General features: G+C 37.4%; 1 protein-coding gene across 2 annotated transcripts; it reads right to left on the reverse strand.

The window, feature by feature from the left end:
• Positions 1-1556: 1556 nt before the first annotated feature.
• LOC102808431 (uncharacterized) lies at positions 1557-18019 on the reverse strand. 2 transcript variants are annotated; one of them, XM_006811245.3, is made up of 10 exons: positions 17391-18019; positions 10041-10252; positions 8649-8757; positions 6838-6957; positions 6047-6234; positions 5074-5196; positions 4135-4291; positions 3669-3821; positions 3318-3365; positions 1557-2398 (listed from the first exon to the last, which is right to left on the reverse strand). In XM_006811245.3, exons 1-10 carry the CDS (start codon positions 17428-17430, stop codon positions 2226-2228), a joined length of 1323 nt encoding a protein of 440 aa, XP_006811308.3. In that variant the 5' UTR covers positions 17431-18019; the 3' UTR covers positions 1557-2225. The 2 variants fall into 2 exon arrangements, with proteins under 2 accessions (XP_006811308.3, XP_085363977.1); XM_085507851.1 differs by lacking the exon at positions 3318-3365 and having other exon boundaries at positions 17391-18018.
• Positions 18020-19273: the final 1254 nt, after the last annotated feature.

Consider the following 19273-nt stretch of genomic DNA (forward strand, 5'->3'; position numbering starts at 1 on the left):
TTTTATTTATTCTTTAATATACTTTAGACGGAAAAGAGGTGATCTCTGACCTCTGACCCAATTAAAAACTTTGAATTCTGTGCAGTAAATAGGAATGACTTATCCAACAGTAATTTGGAAGACCCTTCAAAAATAAAGTACGCACTGCATACAAACAAATGGTCTTGAGTGAACACAACAATGAACATTAAAGCGCGGTAGTCGTCGCGCTGCGCATGTGCGAAATATATGGGTCTCATATAAACAAAGATGGCGACTTTGACTGTTGCGCATATCAACGAGTACGAACTGAGACGTTTCCAAGCTTTAATTATGTAATTTTCATGTTATTCGAAGGTATCAAGGAGTCACCGGCGGTAATCAGTGCAAGTCGCGCCCAGGTCAAACCTCAAACTTGTGATTTCCATTTGAAGAGCGCATTGGATTGTGGGAAAATCAATGTTTATCAACACAAATGTCGAACATGCGCAGCGCGACGACTCGGACTACCGCACTTTAAGTTGAATTAAGTTGAATACCGAAGTGTTTAGAAACCACGACCTTTTCTTCTGTCAAGTGCGGGCTACTTCATTATTTTGGGATTTGTTGCCAAACCAACAGATTGTATCATTGTTTATGTGAACATAATAATCAACAGAAGGTACGATCCCCTATAGGTGTTCTCCGTTTTTTTTTAAATATGGATCTTCTAAAAGGCTTCTACGCCATATAACATATAACGAAGATAAAGGAAAGAATACATGTGCATATCACTTATACATATCAAAATACGATCTGTAATGAAAATGCTCGTGTTTTACAAGCATTTATGCAGAGTAGCACAGCTGTATCACCGTTTACCGTGATTCTTCCGCCGTTCAAACCAAAACGATTCAGCGATGCAGCTTGAAGAAGATTTCAACTGTCCCACAACGTTCTCATCATGCCTAACATTCCTACCGTAGTATTCAAACATATGTGGGACGTCCAGGTAAATTGCACCCTTGTAAAACAGTTACAATGAATACAAAAATGACTTTGATTTGCAAAAACATCGGATTCCGTCCCGCGGCAATTGATAAGACATTTACCATGTATGTATGTAACAAATTTCAAATTCAATGAATTTTGATGAAATTATGTAAATTTAGCTGTCAGGGAAGTCCAGTCTCCATTAATATATCTGTTCTTAAATGGCCGTCGAGATCTCGACTTGAGACCGAGAGATACACGTGACGTGATTATGCTGATCAAGTTGATGGGTTAGGCAACGGGAGTTATCCTCCTTCACGTAATCCGGTCAGTTGGCATTTCAGAAAAGTCAAAGAAGTGCGATCATACGAATTACGTAAGTTGTTACAGTTGTCTCTCATTTTGTTGTTGAATACTCGCCGATGAATGATTTTTCATCAAAATTGATTTATACAATTATTGTATTGTATTCAATAATTATACCAGATGAACGTTACTATTCAGTTTTTGACGAGAATTCCATGCGATGACTATTACACGTTGTAGTTTAGCACGTTGGCACCTGGTGACACGCAGCCAATAAATAATACGCATAAAACACACACTTACGCTATTAAACAACAATTATTCCAGAAGATGGGTCAATTAGCTAGTCCATTTAGTTATCATAGTTTACAAACACGCAGAAACAGCATATACTATATTTGACACAATGAATTATTCTTTTTAACCAATTTTAAACAGTATGTAGGAGATTATCTTATGTGGTCTGTTCATTGTCATATCATAACATTCAATTATTGGCTTTGTTCATGTCCGATTTATATATCTTGACGAATATTACTTTGACCAAACTATCAGAAAGCTATAGTAAGAGCCCATTCTGATTGGCATCCACCTTTGTTCTGTATAATATTACGTAACATATTCTCCCGTTTTTCTAACTTCGGAGATTTTCCTGCGTAGTCCTTGCTGTATGAGACCAGGTATAATTCTGGTATTTGATGAGAAGAGATTGCTTATATACAACGGTTGAAAATAGGCCACGTCAAGTGTGGCACGCATGTGCGATGATTGATGCCACCATGTCGACACCGCGGAGGGAATGACACAACTGAGTATAGCACCGATTATAATATATGTAAATTATATACAATGACGTCACAAACTTATTTACATATACACGAATAAATAAAACGATTTTCTATAATGAATGGAAAGTGTTTTCGGGGACATTAAAGCTATTTTTACCATCAATATCAGCAAATGACGTGTCACCTTTCTGTATATACAAAATATATTGCTATGGAAACGGATGTGTGGATACAAATTACTATTGTATTGAATGTCATTGTCCTTGCTGTATTGGTTACTCTGGCTGGTTTGGATATCTGTTGCAGTTCTGTTGTTTTTGTAGATTGCTTTGGGGCCTCCAGTGTCGTCGGTTCTAAGATAAAAATAAAAAAAAACACTAATTTGAATTTGAATTTGATTTCAAATAATGTATTTACTGATTTTTGTTATTTTGTTATTATTACGTCAAGGTCAACCTAAAGCAAGCAACACAACAATTGCTCACTGAGATCATTTCCAATAAAACGTAATGTTTTCTTCATAATAACAATTTGTGAAAACCTCATATGATGCGAAATCTGGGTGGAGTACATTTCTCCAATAATTTGATTTTTTTTAAGAAATGATACCGTGGGACAATGGCGTCCCAAAAGTTCTAATACTTTTTCACATATATCGGCTTTCTTCTATGTCTTCTGACATGTAAACGTGAGTAGGCTCTCGCCGGCCGAACGGCACCAGACCTCACTTGTTGGGTTTGGATCACCATGGAGGACACAACTCACGCGACCTCTTCAGGCTAACATAAACGTTGACCATTTGAGATTCAAATAAAAAAACAACAAATCGTTTTGCTTACCAATACAATGCTACAGATGGAATATTAAATTTTTGTGATACCACTTGTTCAATAATTGACTTTTATAGAAGCAATTATAAAAAAAAAACAGTTTTAAATATGCAAATGTAAATGGATATCGACATGCTTGGATTGGGCATGCGTGGTGGTTAAATGACAGGGAAATTCCATCAAGACGAATTGGAGCATTGCATTGTGGGTTTACATTAACACAAACAAATGTAATTACAGTTAGATGCATTACAAGGATTCAGACTGAAAAAAGTAAAACATGCCCCAAAATTCATAGCATATGCCCAAGGTCACGGAACATGCGCAATATATCCCACGATTGAGGAGATGTTAGAATGGAATTTATAAGATTGGGGCTTGTCAGCCTATGAGAAAACCATTGGATTATATTATTAGTGGTGATATCACTTTGATGTAATACCTTTAGAACTCCTCAAACTAATCGTACTTGGGGGGTTACCTCTTCCATCTTGAAGGCACGAAAGTAGATCGTGGCAGAGTGAAAGAAAGCGGTAATCAAAGAGAAAATAATGAAACAAAGATAAAACATCAATTGTATTTTTCATAAAAAAATCCCCCAGTTTCCAGCCACATTATGACATGGTCAATAAATTCTAATATAATACACACCTTTTTAAATCCACTATGTGCAGTGTAAGTGAAATGCATACCGACGGTAATGTGTCTGCATGCGTACAACCAATTGAAACAATCACTGCGCATCTAACATAATCACTTGAAATTACAACGCAACTTACAGTGTAATACATACCTGGACAATATGACGGAGTGGCACTCATTTCTAATAATGTCGCTACTATTGCTTTTGTAGTTTTGGCTAAAAATTGTATTATTTCTGGCGTAATTGGGTTGACGTCATCGCACAAACGATGATGACAAGATTGCATGTATCCCCGGAAATTAGCTGTGAGAAAAACAATATAAATTAATATAAATATCATTGTCATCTTTATTTAAAATGTAAATCATCAAGTGTAATAAACTAACTTCAATATCAATATGAACGTTAAATCTGATTTTTATAAATTTAAATCAGAAAAAAAAGTACAACCACGATAACGAAATCGACTCTGAAGGATGCCCTCCCAGAAATAAAAATAATATCGCATTTATCGCAAAGTCTGATAAGTTTATATTTAATTTAAGATCATGAACACTACAAAACAGTAAAACTTTGTCGTTTTTTATTGACACTCAAATGCAAGTAATTCTTTTACCTGAATCAGTGAGCTGGACAGCTTTAAAACTATTACTGTTTCGCCAGAAGTTATGATGATCGCTTCTAAGCTGGTTGGTATAGAAACGTTCCTGGTATGTAGTAGGCTGACCAGTGATAGGAAGTAACAGGCATTCAATACGATACGCACTACCATCCTGAAATTACGAATGGAGTCAAAGGCATGTACAGTAAATGTGAATGGCCGCTGAGATCTCGTTGAGATTGCCACGAGACTTGTCTTTTTGCCCCTCGAATAGCGTTCCATTCTCAAGTGCTTCACTGATCTTTCTAGCCATGGCATTTGGAAAAAGTGGGCGCAATGACGTGGGGGGGGGGGTAGAATGATTAAAAGTAAAAATCAAGTCTTATGGCTTTTTCGCGCTCGATATATTGGTGGTTATTTGCATCGAAAACAATTGGAGAAAACAATACGAAAGACTAAGATTGACTGCTACCATTTTCTGTATATCATAACTGTGGTCATTAGCAGTAACACATCTCTACAAGTTATCAAAAAATCGCCACAAAAAGAATTATTATAGGAGACTTTAAAAAAAATCCATTTGATCGAAACTATTTTGGATAATGAAAACGTGAATCTCAGTGGTGTCGTTTCTTGCTACCAGGCAAGCATTTTGGTGCCTAGGATCTGTATCACCCATCTTATAAGTGATGATGCCTAGGCAGAGGATGTGTTACCCACTTTATCAGTAATGATGCCTTCAAAAACATTGTACTAGATCTTAAACATGATTTATTAATATCAATTTGAGTTGTGAATCAGGGTGGTAATCACCAGGCATGACATCAGGCTATCAATTATGCAGTGTGATCATCAGTGATTCTATAAACGACTTAATTTCTTAGTAACCGATTGGTAATATTGTACAGTACGCCATACTTTGTAACTAGTTTCACTCAATCAATTAAAACTTACCTGACTGTTATAATGAGACGCGAAGGTTTCCATTAATGTTGCATCTTCTGGTCGTGAATAGACAAATAAGAAATCCCCACGAAAACCATTATCACGAATTCTAGTGTACGTATCCGTAAATAACTAGAAGAGAGAAACATACTAACTAATATTGATATGGGCATCTCAAGAAGTCCGGTCCGGGAAAATATATTACAATCAATACATATTGATCACACTATTAAAGCGCCTAAGTCGTCACGCACACATCGCATGGGTCCCACATTAACCAGGGCGCGTTGCGGCGACTGTGACACTTTGAAGATGAAAGGCACAATGCAATGATATACTGATGTCAGATATGTTTAACGCCGAGGAGTAATCATACCTACACGTGACGTGATCCCGTTACCAGATAATATTCGCTATTTAGCAATCCCAAATTATCACGTTTGAAGTGCCGTAATAAATATACGAGTATCCGTTGTCCGTTCACTCATACACAGTGAAACGAATTTAAAAATAACTGCGTCATCGGATATCGACATCAAGTGTGTTTTGCTACTGTGCTTAGGGCTCCACTCAGGGACAGTTGAAACCTGCACCCATGCGCTTAGATAACAAATGGTACGATATACATGAAATGCCTTTTTTCTTTACATGATGTTTTGTAAGGAACATATGATTACGATACAGACACATTTATTTATTATAAAATTGGATATTATTTTTTGTTGAAGTAAAGCGATTTTGTAATATTTGACTAATACAGTGTTTTACATTAAAGGGCGGCAGTCGTCGTGCCGCGTCCTGTTCGATATGGGACTCATAGCGACGTATACAACGCGTGTAAAATACGTTTATTTACATGAAATTCGAACACGCGCTGCGCGACGAACACCGCGATTTAACCATGTTTTGACTGAAATCCGTGACATGCTTGCCGAGTCATATATTTTTTTCCCATCCAGAATGTTGAGTTGATACTACTTACAACATTAAAAGCACCTGGCAGATCTTGCGTGTTGTTATTGTCATCCCAGTTCATCAAAGTATCAGCGATGAAAGCTCCCTGGAATTCAGGGGAATCACGATCCTGCAGGAACGAGACCAGCCAGTCTTCCACAAAACGCTGACTTCCACATGGTACATTCCAATAGCATGGGTCATCTGCCCAAGATACTGTCAATTCAGAAAAAAATGAAACAAAACGTTCTTTAGGTAATTAACAGTTCAGTGTGGAATATGGGTAATGTTGAGTTGAGATACTACATGTATTTGGTTTGATGAATTGATTAGTCGTAAATGGCCGCCAATATCACACCCACTGTTTCAAAAATCATGGTTACACCATTTAACCTTTTCACCACTAAATTTTTCAACAATGTTTCCTTATATTCTTTAATATTTCTGAAAAAAATTCTGTTTTGAAGGAAAGTGCAGACTAAAAACAAGACTATTTTGTGAATTTGCGATGAAAAGATGGAACTGGTGATGAAAAGATTACGGGGCAAAATAAATCGCGTGGCACTCTCGCTCTCAACGAGATCTCGACGTCCATTTGCATCAAAGTATATTGTGAATACTCACTGGTACGTACACAGTCTATTATCAACAGGTCGTCGAGGGACTCTGGTACGTACAATTAATTGAAAGTGCTCGTAGTTTATTCTTACAAGCGATACCTGTGTGAACATGCTGTAAACAAAACCCCGTATTCTTCATGTATTATTGTGTAAGTAATATACAAATATACTGTGAATGTTTTTTTTATGAAAATCTGACCTGTGAACTCCGCGTAGTCGAATGCCACGAATATGATTGTGTATTCTGGATTGCAATGTGACGTCACCACTCGAGCCGTCTCCAATAGTAATGCCATGCCACTTCCGTTATCGTCAACGCCTGTAAAATAATGTGGTTTTTCAAACACTATATAATAGCAGTGATACCTTGCTTCTATTATTTTACACGTTATTTCAACATTTATGTAAAACATTCACTTTTTATTTAACCTATGTATGGTGGACATGTAATGCTACATCATGGATACTAACAAGAAAGCGATAATATAATGTTATTACGTGGATACCTCAAAGTATACACAAAGACAGTACAGCTAGAGTATCGACCGACGCGCAGGACTGTCTGAGTGCATACTTTGAGGTATTCTCGTAGTAACCTTATTATTATACATCTTTTTCCATGGGGAATGCCGACATCCAAAATATTTAGAACAGAATCAGCGAACTTCTTTGTGTGGAGTCCGGACAAACTCTGGTAGCTGCCATGTTGGTTTGTTTTATTAGAGGACGCTTACGTGCGTAATTATTCCATAATTGGGACGTCGCATTTCCTTATATGGTAGGATGAAAATACCTTGTAAAATACCGCAAATTACGGCACGCTGTAACTTATGGCGTTACGGCGACAGATGTATAATAGTATGCAATAATGAATGTGGTGTCAATTTCTTAACTTTCGGATCCCAGTAGCCAAGTGTTACTTACTCGTTTATAATGGTTATTTGGTTGCATAAGTTATATGTTTTTGTACAACGTTGAATACGTTTCATCACGTCTAGTACGCAAATAATTTTTCGAGCCACCAAAAGTAGAAAAACGGTATAATTGTGTGTTTTTTTTATTCATTTTCAGCTGGACAATATGTGTTTTCTACGAACAAATTTATTTCCTACATGTCGCGTAAGCAACCGTTATATCTTTGAACAGTGGTTATTGCAGTAATTCACCAAGACCTTAAAAAGGAGGGTTGAGGAGATTAATTTGTATCAAGTTTTGTTGTAATAATTGTTGTAATAATTGTGTCCGATTATCTTGACCAACATAATAACATTCATTGAAATAGGAAATATTGTAATGGCAGCATTTGTTCGATGAAATAAGGATAACACGAATTTGTGATTACATTCACTTATAGGTAAACCCAGGACGCATGTGCCCTCGATTTTTTTAGTATTTTTATCACACGAATATTACTATACTGCTATGTTTTTAGCCGAAATATATTTTTAGTTCACGATAAATGATTACCTTAATGTTTTAGCAAGATGCATACCAAACAGCATTGTATAAAATTACGTAATCCACACTGCCTCTAAAAAAAATTGTATATTGAAAACTACGTAATAGTTTGAAAATGTATACATCAGTGTTGTATCCCCGGCACTCTGGCGGCCATTTTTAGTTTCAAAAATAAACTAGACCCGTTCACATACTCGCCGATATTAGTACGAGGGTTCCAATTTAGTTCGAGTTCCAGATCTTCAAAAGGTCATTGAAAGCGATAAATATACCCAATTTCAAATATTAAGTGGAAAATACTATATACAATAAATCAAATTCATCATATCTTATTTTGGTTCCCACGAATCATGTTGTGTTTACGTAACTCTTGTCACCGGAGACTTAATACGGGTCTTGCCTGGGAGAAAAGTATATTGTAAATTATTAGCTTGTATTGATTACAACAAGGTCGAACAAGCACCGATATGCCGTGACCACAATCCCACTTGTATAATTACTGCACATATAACACAATACAGTATATATATAATTGAATCATAACAGACATACCAGGCGTTGTATCGGCTGTGTCATAATGCGATCCTAGCAGTACGATCTTATCGTCCGACGTCATAGCTTTCTGGCCGTTCAGGATACCAATTACGTTGGATCCTGTGAACTGATCAAATACGTACTTGTTATCAGTATTGACATCAGAACGTCCTTCATCGCGTTGATTGACATAAATATATATATGTTCTTTGTAACATTGTTTTAGAAACTTCGTGTACGTGGTTGTTTGGCTAGATATTGGCACCACAAAACACTGAGAGAAGGGATTTGTTTTTGCATCCGTTTCAATCCCACAACCACCATGGGAATATAAACGCAACGATGATACTTGTAACGCACCCTCCTTTGATTTCAAATTGCAGCACGAGCAATGTCAACATAAAAATGAAACTTAAACAGCACCATTACACGAGTGTATAAATCGTCCAGAAATTTAAGATTTGTAGTTTTGGGACTAACATACGGCGTTCGAAGGAGTATGCACCAAATAATAATTCTGGTAATAGAAGTTCGTATAGATCTGCTTGAAAGCAAAATCTTGTGCAAATTTGTGCATAACGGCGGAGCATGAATACGACACTGTCGCATTGCTCATTTCCAATACTGTCTTCCCAGTACATTTTGCATATATATCAACGTATACCAGTGTTCTGAAATTATAATCTCGAGTTGTGGCATTGTCTTAAAGGGCGGCAGTCGTCATGCCGCGTCCTGTTCGATATGGGACTCATAGCGACGTATACAACGCGTGTAAAATACATCGTTTATTTACATGAAATTCGAACACGCGCTGCACGACGACCACCGCGCTTTAAATAAACATAACAACGAATCATACTCCGGTCAGTATAAGGATGTTTCTTGAAAATAATGGTTACAGTTTAGTGAATGTCAATTATTTTGTGAGTGTCAGAAAACTGTCAAATATGCTGTCTAATACGGTACAATGCCATGTATTAAATTGACGGTGATTATATACCAAGATGAGGTACTTTTTGTTATTTAAAAAATCTTGATTCTGGAAATTTATAAAATTGATAAAGCAAATGATGTTATGTGTTTTCCGGAACTGCCCCAAAATAGTAATTATTTGAGTAATTTTTACAAAATACGGTACTGTATCACATTACTTGAATATAATGTTGTGTTATATTTTATTGGAAGTGTTGTTTTTTAATTGTACAAATTAAACCATTGTACATTGTAATGGAATTTATTATGTGTGATGTCTACCTTAAAATATACGTGGGTGTGGTGAATTGTATATCTTCACCATTCTCGGCTAAGGATCATAACTAAGTGTCAGTCTATGTTAATATTTATAGTTTATTTAGACCGTGTTAAACCATCCAAAACGTTGGTGTATAGTCCCACGGGTTATATACTTACCTCTGGTTTCCTAGTCGCAAATTCATGCATTGACACATCTAAACCATACTCGACAAACCTGTCTCTGATGAAATCGCGGACTGCATACTTGGCTGTGATGTTAATATCATGTCGACGAAAGTCGTTGAAATGCTCTTTTAATAATATTTCCAGGTTGGCGGTGTTTACGAATGTGTAGGCATGTATGGTGGTCATTAGTCTGACGAAGACAGCTGGTAAGAAAAATCACATGAAAGCGGAGATGAGCGATACCATAACACAGACTAATGGCCACATACCTCAAAATACAAAACTATTGATCACAGTTGTCGTGTTAAAAGAAATCTGGGAGTGTGGTTATTAATGAGTCTGTGCAGTTAACGTCCATCCGTTACTCTTCGAAGTATGTTATGGGTCAGTATTTTACTGAGGGGGTTAAAAGCTGAATAAATTTATTGGCGGTGAAGGAGAGGGCAACATTTACACGCCAGCCTCCACAGACAATGTTGGCGTAATAGATGGCCGTAACTTTTACCTTAACCCTTTCCGGTGGGCCATCATTGGCCTTTTTTTATTTAACTTTACATTGGACATGAAACGCATTTTTTGTTTTGCTTTTTAACATATATACGATTGATGATTCATTTTTTCTAAATAAAATGTACCCAAATTTAGACTGTGGGTTTAATAAACATCATTTTATACCAGGATATCGTAGCAAATGTACTATGTATCTGAGTAGGGTTTATTATTGAGGGTTGTACGCGGGATTCCCTCCCACGAGGCAATACTAGTACGGCTATACTTTTTGTTAAGAAAACGTTTATTTGTTCAAGTCAAAATGCCACCACTGGAATGGCCAAATCAATCTATTAACTATTGTACAAACACAGACCGTAAAAACAAACTAATGCAGGCGTACGTGTATTACTGGAATGTTTTGGCATATGTCAAACAAGTAACAGTGCTCGGTGACCCTAATGTCGTTCAGTACGGCGCATGTCCATTTAACTTCACAGTCCATTTGCTTCGAATTACGTCCAATGCAGGTGTCATTGTATAAGATGGTTTGAATCGTCAATGTTTTGAGGTTAAACCACAAAACTCACGTTGACAGCTGAAACCCCAAATCACCACATACGACGGTATGCATGTCAAAAGACGATATATGAATAATGATCATCAGAAAAGCAGTACAGAAAACCACAAACGGAAGTCTTTCAAATCGCAATATGTTAGGTATGGGTACCAAGTATACAACGCTTGCAAACTACACTGTTTGTTTACACCAACTTCGCACGCAAACAGCACAACGACCACCGCCCTATAAACAAATGAGACGTATTTAAACACATTTTCGACCTGTCCAGTGAATTCGTGTCTGGGAAAACAAATTCCAATACCACTTGATATTTGTGGGGACAGCTAGGACAAAATATAAGTGTGATGAGATGGATAATATTACAGTTTAGTCTAAGTACATCCATCTCCCACGTCACGGTGTATGGATATCACGTATAAAGTAAATATATAGACACGCTCTTAAGAGGTTGTAGTCCCAATAATAGTGTTAATTGTATTGGCCACGGTGTATGAATTAACACATAGACCATGGGGAAGAAGAGAGTGTACTAAAACCTCTCATTGCATGATAACTTGTAGTGTTTGATCCTTTGAATGTGTGTACCAATCGAAAGCAAACACACACCTGATGAAATAAAGGTTATTGCCTCGACGCATTGTGCACATTTCGCTCGGACGCATACTTCAGCCGTGGAGAGGTAAAGTATTTCTGCACTGCGCAATAAATAAATAAATGGACTTTCCTGTGAGAACATATGATTGGAATGTGCCATAATTTATGTAGTTGATAGAATAATTGAGCTCCTTTTTCTAAGCTTCATGACAGCCTCTTACATGCAAGTGCATCATCTAAGCATAATAAAACCTGTGGTTCAATTAGAAATCCGAAAAAATAAAAGTATTACAAATTAAAAAAAACATAAATGTAATAAAACATAAATCCAAAGTTCTTCCAAGTTGGACTGAACTGAACAGTTTGTTGAAAAACTGGCAGTGGCGGCGACACAGGGGGTCAGAGAGGCGATCGCCCCCTAAAAAATGTTGGGGCGTCGTCCCTCCAAAATCAAGCTGAAACCCTTTGTCTCAGCACAATTTGCCCCTCAAAATGTAGTAAATAGCGTTTCAAAGGGTCTAGATTTCCGAATAAAGACGCGCCTTCGGTGCAAGGTTGGTAAGCAGACCTAACACCCTCATGCAACATTTCGTGCCGCCACCTCTAACTGGTATACAGTTATCATGTTCGTTAGCGTGTTCGTTTCGCTATTTCGTAATCATATTCTATCATAAACAGCATATAATGAGAATTATTTTCTGTAGAACCGTTTATTTACTATTGTAGTCCACTCTTATTATATCTATTTACTGAATATGTAAGGTGTATTTCAGAAATTAAAATAATACCTATTTTTAAATTTTATTGCAAAAATAAATGATACACTGCTAAATATACATGTCGACCATGCTAACTTGAACAAATTAACACAAAGCACAACTTCATTATTCTCAATATATGCATTAAAGTTGCAGTTATGTGCAATATAATGTTTTTTGGACATTATGTACATGCATAGATGAATGTTAGTATATAAAAGTGCCGTGCATAAACCCTCGGAGCTTTCCTTACTCACAAATCAACGAGTCTTCTGTCCAGGGTCGGATTCTGAATTTTACTATTAACTAAATCTTCTTACAACCACTTCTATAGCATTGCTATTTGTAAACATTATATTTGTAGGTAACGTACATTTCACCCAAAATATTACCCACCCAATCGGATCACTTCAAATAACGTTAATCCTTGGGACTGTTTTTCTAAACACGGATGGAATACGAAAATGGTGAAACTTTTGTTTTCCATAGCCCTTTTTAACAGGGGCTGATTCAATGAATATGAAATTTATTTGTGTTACTTACATTCAACTCATAAAATATCCGTGAAAATAAACTTAATACAAAACAGCTCAAATGTCGTTTCACTGAAAATTAATTCCAGCTAATATAAAATATTTCACAGTTATTGTTTGTATTACTACTTTGAATATGCAAACAGAACCAAAATGATTATAAATTTGCAATTTCACATAAAGTCGCCACCACTTATTTCCCATTTGGTGCCACAAACGTATTTTTGTTAAGTTTTACATGGATTAAAAATATGAAAAAATTTATATATTATTTTGATATTCATGTAGAAACACTATGGTGGTCTTTAGCTTAGAAATCGCGGTGTATAGAAAACAAAATATCGGTTTAATAAATAGAAATAATTTAAATACTCAAGCTTGTACATTAAATTCAATTATGAACCAGTTTGGTTTAATCAGTACATCTGGTTACTTCTTCTCTTGACAAATGCCTTCAGGTTATTGTGTAGAACGACGGTGACCTCTGACCCTCAGCATGGACGTGACACCGAAGTATTGGTAACACATGGAGACGAGAATTGGCGTTGGGAATGAAAAATGTCGGTAAATTACTATCACATTTTGTCGGCAATTATGAATAAAGATCGTAAACATGAACCCTGCCCTACTATATATGGTAAGTGGGTTTGACTATGTCAAAATCCAGGGTATGCATACTTTAATAGATGGCTTGTGGCTGTGTGCACCGCATGAACCGACCCCTATTTTGAGCCAGGATTTTTAATAATACCACCAAAAAGCGAGATTTGTGTCGTTTTTCGGCCAATTTGAGGTTAATTCGTGTTAGATGTTAACAATACTGTATTGCTTCTGTCGACACACGTCAACCGGTGATTTGATCGTCTTGGTATATTCGATTAGAAGGACCAAATTGCCATATTGCCATTGACATGATAGTAGACCGAAACCATAGTTTGCCTATGTTTTAACGGGTTTTCCATATGCCCATTACTCCGGTGTCTCCTGAAATTTAAGGGTATGTGTACCTGACTGGCGACGTTGCGTTTCTTCTCCCTATCCACGAACACGTGCCCTGCACTGTGTATTGAATCCATTAACATGACCACGACATCATGTAGGTCAGTAACAAATGCATCTCGTCAAACCACACAGGAAGGCACACAACGCATGGTCGGTAACCGGATAAAGTCCCTCCAGGGGAAACAAAACAATCCATTAAATATACACCGCTTTCGGGAATTGTTTGAACTTACAAGACGATTATGTCTGTTTGTATATTATCAAGGGGTCCTTGATTAGAGTTTTCTCCTCCCATCATATTTAATGCTTGTATTTCAAGCTATTGTGATACTAAAGTGAAGGGCCTTAGTTAAATATGTGAGTGCGATTTTAGTGATAACTAACCGACTTTGAATTGTTGGGGAGACTTTTCCACTCCGAAGGATGAATCGGGTAATTTGGCGGCGCTCTATACGTAATGTGATGGTACAAGTACTGATTAATATTTGCTTAACAACAACAACTCGTTTCAATTTGTTGAAGTAAATATGAATGAAATTATGCCCTTGACTGTTGTGTTATATGTGGTATATGTGTTGATTACACTATATGTATGGTTTACTGTTATTTGTTCTGCTATTGTTTCCCCATTTATAGTCTATATGAAATACATAGTGGTTCATCACTCATATTTAGTAATGTACATATGGCAACAAATTCCCTGTCATCAACAAGAAAACACAGGTGTCTTTTGAACGTAAGTTTGCGTGAGTATGGGAACCAAATCCAAATCTCGCTCACTCACTTTTGCCATGCCTGTGATATTTCATATGATTATGAACAAAGACGGGCGACTTTGACTATTGCGCAGAGCAACAAACTGAGACGTTACTAAGCTTTAACTATGTCATTTCGTTGGTGATTGGAAGGTATCGAAGGAGTCGCCGGCGGTAATATGTGTACGTTGCGCCTTGGCAAAAACACATACTCGTGATTCCATAAATAGCGCATTGGATTGTGAAAAAAACAATGTTTATCAACACAAATGTCACACATGCGTGGCGCGACGACCATCGCCCTTTAAGCGAGTTGTCCTCTCATGGTACAATCTATCAACGTCATGATATTAAAAAAGTGATAATCACCTGTAGCAAAAACGTTACAATCACCAGTTTGATCGGCTCATTCCAGTCACGCGCGGTCCAAGATGTCATGACAACATACGCAAAATGTTCATGGTAAACGCAGCGGATACGTTGTCGGTAGATCAATTTCCGGAAAAGGCTAAAACGGACGGATATGGTGTCTAATTTCTTTAGCTACTCAACACATTGAATAAGCAGGTGCAGTGGGTTCAGGGCTGTCAAATGTTCGCATACAGATGGCGCATAGTTTTAAAATTCTAACATTTTCTTGATAGAATTTGCGTGTACATCGGATATTGACTGGTGTATGTATTCTATAAAAGTTAGCAGTGCTTTACATCGAGATTAGACAGTTCCAACGTGTACTTTTGTCACTAGTGCATGAGTGGGCGTGATCCATGAGAGGTCATTGTCCTCATTTGAATCTATTTATTTGTTGAAAATAGAACGAATGATACTTGTTTTGTTAGTAGTGTTAGCAGCTGTACTTATGTACGTATGTCTCCATGGAAACGAGGGAATTACAGTAATTCACCGTTATCCGTATACTAGTGTAACATGACGCCTTTAACTCATAACTTATCTTAATAATTATTACTAAATGTTAGTTAAACATGGGTATACTAGTTATTAATGTGTACTTTATATCTTACTATTTACTAGTTTTCGACTGGTGTATTACGATGGGTAATTTATTTTAACTGAAAACAGGTGTTATTTATTTTCGTTGATTTGTCAAAAAATGAGGAAGAAAACGTATTTTACTTTTCACTGATTTACTCTGGCGAAAATAAATTGCAAGTGAAAATAAAATATACTATATTTCGTCAAAGGTAATTGAACTATAGCTATTGAATGGTTGGTTTACTGGCCAATGATAAATGTACTAGTATGCAGTTTTATATACGGGTATGTATAGATAACTGTACAATTCAATAACCGGCGGATATGTTAATTATTTAATTCGGTTTATTTTATTTCCGTTGACATCGTTGGATACAATTTCGCGTTTAAATAAAATATTTCGTTGGTGGCCCGGAATTATTTCTGCACTCTTTGTAAATTTGGCCTACTTTAAATGTAACATTACAGCCACATTATGACTCTCTTAATTCAACATGTGACGTCACGTTTACCACGGTTGAGAGGTTTGGAGAACTGAGTACCTTTTTATGGCACGTTAGTTTTTAGACGGGTCACTGCCAGTGTGTCATAATATGTACGCCCTTGGGATACTTTACCCTAAAGATCGTCCAACCCAAACCCGTACCCACTTCAGTAAAAAATATCCTAGCCGAGTATGCCAGCTGACAGCGATAACATTCTTTGCGCACATCATAGTCTCACTTGGCTACCCCCATACAAACAGTGGTGTGGTCGGCAGTGAAGTATGTTGTACACTATAATCTTTGTTGCAAAGAATGTGTGCATGCCAGCAACTTATCTCGCCAAATTGTTTACTTGAACAACATTTTCAGTTTCTTTTCTGTTTTCCTTGTCCAACAAAGTGTTACTGTTTTTTGGAATCGTTATACTATTGGAAACAGATTCATACGATCTAGCTAGTATTGCACAATGCATGTATTACTGGTGCACGACAATGTAGTTTCATTCGCTGGTCAACAACACATGCATTGGCGGCGAGTGTGTTTCAACTTTCTCTTCGAGTAACTTGTCTGAACAAACATCGCCCTGTTTGTAACGCGTGGTTGGTTTTTCTGAGGCACTGGAAAGGGCGTTATAGCGTGGGATGCCACTGTCTGAATTCTGAATAAGTACAGTGTAATGGACTATCAGACGACTTGTTTATCAATAGTTATAAGTGAAAATACATTAAAATAAAGGAGACCAAGTGCGTTATTGGGATAAAAATAGAGATAGTAACATTACTACGTCACAGGCGCGCCATCATGCTACGGAGATTGGCATCATAGTACCTTACATATACCTCCGGGCCTTGGAGTCGTGACCGTCGGACTGTTAACTGCGAACTGAAAATGGCAGGACACGTAATGTGGGTTTGATTGATATTACCAGTGCTACAATAACACTCGTATATAATGCCAGGCTAGAGCGTTGTAAAAACACGGGGAACTAAATGCGTGTACGTAATTCTGCCTTGGGTGCCTATGTCGCTGCACGTGAACAAAGCAGGCATCCGACCACAATACCACTGGCATCACAGTGAATAACAACAACAGTGACTAATTAACAAGTCTAGGAGGGAGGTTGAGAGTGATATTCAAAAGATAACTCACCGAATAAACATACTGACGTCCGCGGCGAGTGTCGAAACATCGTCCCCCGATATATCTAAAGTGTGGCTCATGAAATGTTGTTCGCTGCGTGACTGGGTGGTAATAAAAACGCAGCAACCATTGGCGTGGGTTCAAGTTGTTTACAGCGAAACGGTGTCAGAACGATCACATTGCTAAGTACATTGAAGCACCACTATGTCTAGTTAATAATTATCCCCCGTACACGGACTGTTGGCAAGTAGTATATTGCGGATGCGTGCTGATCGACACACAGACTCACCGAGCGAGCGAAACCCGTAGACGAACTCTGAACTTTTACTTGTGGTTAAGTGTCAGTTTACCAGCCGGTTAGCCGAGTAGCGGGAATCGGTTCGTGATAAGACTCGTACCACGTACATACTACTATGGCGCATAAACACAAATTGTGCGTGGTTATCGGGATAACAGCATGCTATGGAACTTGAGACGCGCTCTATTGGAACTTCCAAATGTAATAACGCACACACGAAATAAAGCCGCCAGGGAAATGCTTTCAGACAATAACAGTTCACCGATAAATTCCGAAAATTTGACGTAAACATAAACGCAAAAGCATTGAGGAGCCTGCGTTAAATTGGGCACAACCTCCAGTGCATTCCATTAGACTGGTAAACGTACACACGATTGGATTTGAAAGTGATTTGCTAATCCACCCAGGTCAGGGGTCACTGACACCTCTCCCGACGATATGACAAATACTTGTGTTCAGCTCCACGGTTCAAATATCAATTTACTCTATTCAATGATTGTCAAAAAAGTGTCTTAATCTAAAAGGGTTCGACCAACTCAGCTAATGTGGGCAATGTGTGTCCTGAGAAATGGGGGGGGGGGCATATAGTATATTTTTAATATATTTGACATCTATTTGTCAAAACAGCGTATTGTAATCCACATTTAATAACAGCACTGTGTTAATATCACCATCTTTAAAAGTATAATACCATGCTTATCGAATATTATTCTCTTACAATCTGATTAAACTATCGTAATGTTGCATAATATTGTTTATTACAAACATTAATTATACTCTCCTCGGTAATTTATTTTAAAATAAATAAGCGATAAGTACGTTGTAGTGAAGGTAAATTGGTCCAAGTTTCGCATTTTCGGTCAATAACAAGAACTCGAACGAGAAATATTAGGCAACGAAATATTGTTCCGTATTATGGGTCGGATGTACATTCTCTGAAATAACGGGAATACGTTAAAAAATATATCTGAGCCAGGTCATTTGCATATACTTTGCATATACTACGTCACAGTTTACATAGTAAGCATTCAATATATGGTGTGTACATAACGTATCAGATCTTGTAATCGTATAATGGAGTGTAGAATAAACGCGGCCATGCTCAGAGCTAACTTCATCGATCATCATAATACTGTCTCGGCGGGTGGCTTGCTCTCTTTATTAATGTGTTAGTTCAAAGTAAATGGTTGTGACGCGCGGCAAACTACAAAGATATAGAATATACTGGCGTCAGAATTAATAACGATCTAGCAAGCTAGAACTGTCCATTCGTACAGATTGGTGTTGAACTTGATTCAGCAAACCATGGAAACAAAAAAGTTGAGATGAGACGGAACAGAGATTTCGTTTGAACGCCAAGTAACGCTTACGAGAGAGAAATGTTAGGTTGCACCAAGGCTTTTTTGAATTGGTTAAAGGGCGCTCTAGAAGGGCGTTCTACACGTCTAAACTGGTTACGGCATGGTGATTAAAAGTGCCGAGAATCTGACAATTAATTAGGCTACGCGTATTCGCGGCGACAATTTGTTGGTCGAAGTTTCTTCAATAGAACATTTTCCGTTCACTGCGAGAATCACGCGTTATGCGTGAAATC

Source organism: Saccoglossus kowalevskii, chromosome 14 (assembly GCF_978046115.1).
Source record: "Saccoglossus kowalevskii chromosome 14, keSacKowa6.1, whole genome shotgun sequence".
NCBI classification, from domain to species: Eukaryota; Metazoa; Hemichordata; class Enteropneusta; family Harrimaniidae; genus Saccoglossus; species Saccoglossus kowalevskii.